Source organism: Trypanosoma conorhini (assembly GCF_003719485.1).
Source record: "Trypanosoma conorhini strain 025E chromosome Unknown Tco_14.4_contig_00148, whole genome shotgun sequence".
Lineage (NCBI taxonomy): Eukaryota > Euglenozoa > Kinetoplastea > Trypanosomatida > Trypanosomatidae > Trypanosoma > Trypanosoma conorhini.
Genome location: NW_021704240.1, coordinates 9969 through 15074, shown reverse-complemented (window position 1 = coordinate 15074; position 5106 = coordinate 9969). Strand labels below are relative to the sequence as shown.

Genomic DNA, 5106 nt, shown 5'->3' with positions numbered 1-5106 from the left:
TATATATATATATATATATATATGTGAATCTCCTGAGGGCGGAGAGGGGGGGAGAAGGCGCAGCTGCCGCCTCTGACGTTCCGCGCGGTAGGCGAGAGGGAGGGAAGGGGCGAAAAGCAGCAGGGGCCGCGGCAGCGGCAGCCCTACAGGGGAGTGAGGGCGGGGGGGTTGAAGCCGGTGGGCGGTGGGCGTCACGTGGTGTGTTTGTTTGCTTCACACACGGCGCACAAAGTTGCGGTGCGACGTCAACTGTGGCTGCTTCCCCCCGCCGCCCCCGCCCCCCACCGGCACCCGGTCGCAACCTCCCACCTGCAATCAAGCGATTGCGTGTTTATTTGATTTCTCTCTTTTTTTCTTTTTTTCTTCTTAGCGCTGCTTACGACACCGGCTCACTCTTTTTGTTTCTCGCTCGCCTTCTTGTGTCTCTCTTCCTCTCTATCTGTCTGTCTCGCGTGTGTGTGTCTGCCCACCACCGCTGCCCCGCTCCGCCCCTTCCTCGCAGGCACGCCTCCCCCTTTACCTCGCTGCAGGAGTGACCCCCATGCCCCCCCCTTTTTTTTTCTCTCTCGCGCGTCGTCCTTCTCTTTGCGGGCCAGCAGGAAAAAGTTTAGGTGGGGAGGGGGCATTTCACAGTCGGCAGCCGCAGTCGAGAGGCTCAGGAGGGGGGAGGAGGTAGCTGGTGAGCGGCAAAAGAGAAAGAAAGGGAAACCGAACGAAAAAAAGAGTAATTTCTGAGCAAGGAGGGGATACGTGGGACGTGGGCAGGGGGGAAGCAGAAAAGAAAAGAAAAGGGGTATCAAAGGCGCGGAAGCGCGCAGCGGCCGCTATGGCGTCCCACACGCTGTACGACCCGCCAGCGTCGGCTGTCCGGTGGGAGGAGGGAATTCTGCCCGTGAAGCCCCGCATGACGGTGAAGCTGCTGACGCAGGACTCTGCGCTGCATCGGCTGGCGTGTGCGACGGCAAAGGAAAAGGCATGGGCTGCCGCAGTGGCGACGCTGGACGCCGTGCTTGTACGGGCCGCCGCTCACTCGGAGGCGGTCCTCTCCGCCGCGCCGCCCTTTGAGCAATCCACCGCACTCCTATCGTTTCTCTTGACAGCCTCGCTCTCGTCGTCGTCGTCGTCGTCTTTGTTGCGCCTGCGCCTTCCCCCGGTGAACGCTGCTGATCGTGGCTACTCCGCTGATGCCGCCTGCAGAAGTGTGCAGACCCTTGTCGAGTTGGATGCCGCTGCCGCCGTCTATGAAAAACTGAAGCACTCCCTCGAGGCCTACGTGCTGCACATTCTGCAGCTCCTCACGTCTGCCTGCGACGCCGACGTTGCGGGGAGTTTCACCTTTGTGCGTCTCGCGCATGTCTGGGGCCACTACCGCCTGGCCGTGGCGGAGCTGCAGGAGGTGTGGGTGTATCTGGATCGCTGGTACCTCGCCAAGGTGCACGCGGTGCGGTCGATCGACGGGCTCGCGGTTGCGATCATGAAGGAGGCGCTGCTGCAGCACCCGTGGCTCCTGTCGCGGGCACAGCTGGGGTTTCTTGCCGCCCTGCGTTGCGAGTTCGAGCACGACAGCGACGCCCGCGGGGAGTTGCGGCTCTTCACGGATCTCTGCTCCTCGATTGAGGTGTACTTCCTGCGGGTGGAGCCGGATGTGCTTGCCACCGCGAAGGAATTCTACGATGCGGCGGCGGAGCGGATGTGGCACAACGGCGACAGCGCGGAGGACTTCTTTCAGCAGGTGCAGTACTTTCTCCGGGAGGGGCGGCGGCGCGTGCAGGCCTGCCTGGACGCCCACACAATGCCGAGGCTGGAGGAGATCGCCCAGACCTCGCTGCTCCTCGCACACGGCGCGGACGTCCTCACCCGTGACTTCGGGCGGCTTGTGCGGGAGGAGAAGTACGACTGCATTCGCCTAGCCTGGCAGTTTCTCGCTTCCGGGATGTACGTGCAGCTTGGCAAGAGGTGTGGCGCGATCTTCCGCCACTACATTCTGCAGGAGGGCGCGGCCATCATCCGGCAGCTCGCCACGCGGACGGCGGAGCGGGAGGGGTTTGCCGCCGTCAAGGCGGTCATTGCGCTCATCCGCCGCGGCGAGCGCGTGATTGAGGCCTGCTTCGCGGAAAACCCCTCCCTCTTCACGGTGCGCATGAACGACGCCCTCGCGGAGGTGATGCAGGAGCGGCAGACCGAGTTTGCGCAGCAGATTGCCCGCTACCTCGACTGGCTGATGCGCGAGGGGGAGAGCGAGACCCTGCTCGCCGCCCCCAGTGGCACGGGCGGTGCTGAGAGGTCGCCGCACGCGGGTGGGGTGGCCGCGGCGACGACGACGACGACGAGTGAAGCTGCCGCTGCCGGAGGCGTCTCTCCGTGTGGGGAAGTGCTGGAGTACATTGGGCGCATCTACGCCCTCTTCCCCTCGCGGGACATCTTTGAGGCGTTCTACTGGCGGGACCTTGCGCGCCGCCTGCTGCAGTACCAGCGCCCCCCGCGCCTCGGCATCGAGCGGAGCTTCATGCAGCAGCTGAAGAAGACGTGCGGGGAGGAGACGTCAAAGTTCGAGGGAATGCTGAACGACTTCAACGTGTCGCAGGAGCTGAGTGAGCGCTACCAGGCGTGGGTGGAGGACCACCGTGATGCCTCCCCCACGCCGTGGCCGCCGGAGGCGGAGGCGGAGGTGCGGCTGCACATCTTGACTTCCGGCTTCTGGCCGAAGGAGTCCGCGCTGGAGCTGCGGCTGCCGCCGCCGCTGCAGGCCCTCGCCAGCGGCGTGCAGGACTTCTACCGTCACTGCTTCGCCGACCGCAAACTTGTGTGGCAGCACCAACTGTCCTCGGCGGTGGTGACGTACTCCACGGGCGCCGTGCGACGGCAGCTGACGGGGACGCTGTTGCAGGCAGCCATCCTGCTCACCCTGCAGGAGATGATGTGGGCGGCGCCGTTGTCGGCGGAGACGGCGGTGACGGTCGGGGCACTGTGCGAGCGGCTCGCCGTGGACCTGGCGCTTCCCTCCGTTGCCGGCGCCCTCTACAGCCTGTGCCACCCGAAGTTTGCCCTCCTGCTGCGTGAAGCTGCCGCGCGGGGCACGGCTGATGCGGCGGTGGCGGCGTCCGCGTTGGCTGCGACAGACCGGCTGCAGTTTAATCCGCGCTTCGCGGTTGGCGCCGCGCGCTGCCGCATCCCGTTCTACAGGTCCCTGCAGGGCGGCGAGGAGGCCTCCGCCGACAGGGCCAACGCCGACGGCGTGCAGGGCGCGACCGAAGCGCTAAAGGAGCACGCGTACGTGGTCGAGGCCGCCGTGGTGCGCTTCATGAAGGAGCGGCGGTGCGTGGGCCACGAGGAGCTCGTCGCGGCGGTTCCTGCGCTCCTGCGGTTCCCAGTCACGATGGCGACGATGAAGTGCGTCATTGAGCGACTCATCAGCCGCGGGTTTCTGGAGCGCCGCGGCGCCGCGACGTACGCCTACGCGCTGTGAAGAGGGGCGGAGCCGCGAGGGGGGGAGTTCCCCTGCGAGGGGTGTCGCACGCCTCAAGGCGCCGGCTGAACCCAGCGGAAAAAGTTCTCTGAAGAACGAAAAAGAAAAAAATGTGAGAGGCTCTGTGAAACCGAGGCAGCAAGGAAAGGAAGGAGGACCGCATACGCGTGGCGGCGGCGACGACGGTGGGCGAGGCCACGGCGGCGAGTGAACACCGCCTGCGGCAAAAATTTTCTTTTTCTTTTCCCTTTCTTGTTTCTTCCTTCCTTCTTCGGTGATATCTTCTCGGTTGTTGTTCCTGTGCCTCCCGCTCCCGCTGTCGCGCGCGTTCTTTCGCTCCCTGTCTCCCACTGTGGAACTCCCTCCTCGCACGCCTTCTCCCTCCTTCGTGCGTGCTCGCAGGTTTACCGGAAGGGACGCGGAGGAGCGAAGAAAGCAACAAGCGGCAGGGCAAGTTGATAGCGCGAGGGAGAGTTTGGTCCGCACTGGCGCACGCAGCACGAGACGCGTGGGGGAAGGGGCGACAACAACAGAGGAGGACAAGAAGAGGGACAGCGCGGGGGTGAGGGAGGACGGGCCCGTTCAACGCACCCGCGGACACATCTTCCCCGCAAACAGACAGAGAGAGAGAGCGTGCGTGCGCGTGTGTGCCGGCGAGCGGGTGAGTGGGAGACGACAGAATACGGCGTGGGGCCCGAACAGTGTTGGCATTTTCCCGCGATGTGGCTTGAAAACATTACGAAGGATTTCGGGGACTTCACCAGCAGTCTCATGGAGGACACCAGGGGACTGGCCAACATCGTCTCGCGGCTTGCGGCGGAGGTGACGGGGCACGACGTCTGCCTCGCCGGCGACGAGGCGTCCCGCCTTGCGCAGGAATGCCCGCTGGACGAGGCCGCCATTCTCGCGCTGCAGGGCAACGACGCGGTATACCTCGAGGAGCCGCGCGAACCGGAGGAAAAGGCGTTGTTCGAGGAGTGGGTCCGGCACAGCGCGTACAGCTCGGCCAATGCGCCGCGTCCGGGCCAACGCGACCCAACAGACAGCGGCTTAAGTGCCGCGGCCGCCGCGGCGTCGCGCCAGCGGCTGCTGGACGATAACCCACTGGTGGCCGAGAAGTACGCCGCGTTGGTGCAGGCAGGCGCGGCGGAGGCGAAAACGGCACCGGGGCCGTCGGAAACGGAGAGTGACGAGGAGCAGGAGCAGGAGCAGGAGCAGGAGCAGGAGCAGGAGCAGGAGCAGGAGCAGGAGCAGGAGCAGGAGCAGGAGCAGGAGCAGGAGCAGGAGCAGGAGCAGGAAGGCGCCAGCCCGACAAAATCCAGCGACGCTACACCCGCCGGTTCCCGGCGCGTCACGGAGGATGTGTTTTTTGACCATTACTTCTTCCGACTCTCGCGGCTGCGCCTTTCGACGGCGGCGGAGCGGCGGCAGCGCGAGGAGGCGGCGGCGGCGGCTGCCGCGAAGGAGGCGGCGAAGACGAAGAGCCTCGCCGAGCGCTTCATGGAGGCGACCGACGAGCTGGTCAGGTGGAATGCGGCGGCGCCCAGCCCCCGCTTCGGCGGCGCTGCCCGCAGCGAGGCGGAGTGGCAGAATCAAGAGGATAGGCTCGCCCGCGCTGGAGTCGCTTGTGCATCTGCTCC

At 65.4% G+C, this 5106-nt stretch overlaps 2 protein-coding genes across 2 annotated transcripts in view, besides 6 other annotated features; both read left to right on the top strand.

Annotated features, from left to right (window-relative positions):
• Positions 1-23: a microsatellite.
• A 238-nt stretch (positions 24-261) lies between these two features.
• Positions 262-294: a sequence feature (G-rich).
• A 126-nt stretch (positions 295-420) lies between these two features.
• Positions 421-465: a microsatellite.
• Positions 466-826: 361 nt separating this feature from the next.
• Positions 827-3466, top strand: Tco025E_03325 (putative cullin 4B; the record flags this gene model as incomplete). The annotated part of the gene is made up of 1 exon (XM_029370245.1): positions 827-3466. The coding sequence occupies one exon, from the start codon at positions 827-829 to the stop codon at positions 3464-3466; it is 2640 nt and encodes an 879-aa protein (XP_029229564.1).
• Positions 3467-3635: 169 nt separating this feature from the next.
• Positions 3636-3672: a microsatellite.
• A 24-nt stretch (positions 3673-3696) lies between these two features.
• Positions 3697-3738: a microsatellite.
• A 32-nt stretch (positions 3739-3770) lies between these two features.
• Positions 3771-3818: a sequence feature (G-rich).
• Positions 3819-4186: 368 nt separating this feature from the next.
• Tco025E_03324 (uncharacterized protein) overlaps positions 4187-5106 on the top strand; it is a gene marked incomplete at both ends in the record, with an annotated part of 1203 nt that continues 283 nt past the window's right edge. The window contains one exon of the mRNA XM_029370244.1: positions 4187-5106. This exon is cut by the window's right edge and continues 283 nt beyond it. Within this exon, the coding sequence (XP_029229563.1) occupies positions 4187-5106 (920 nt within the window).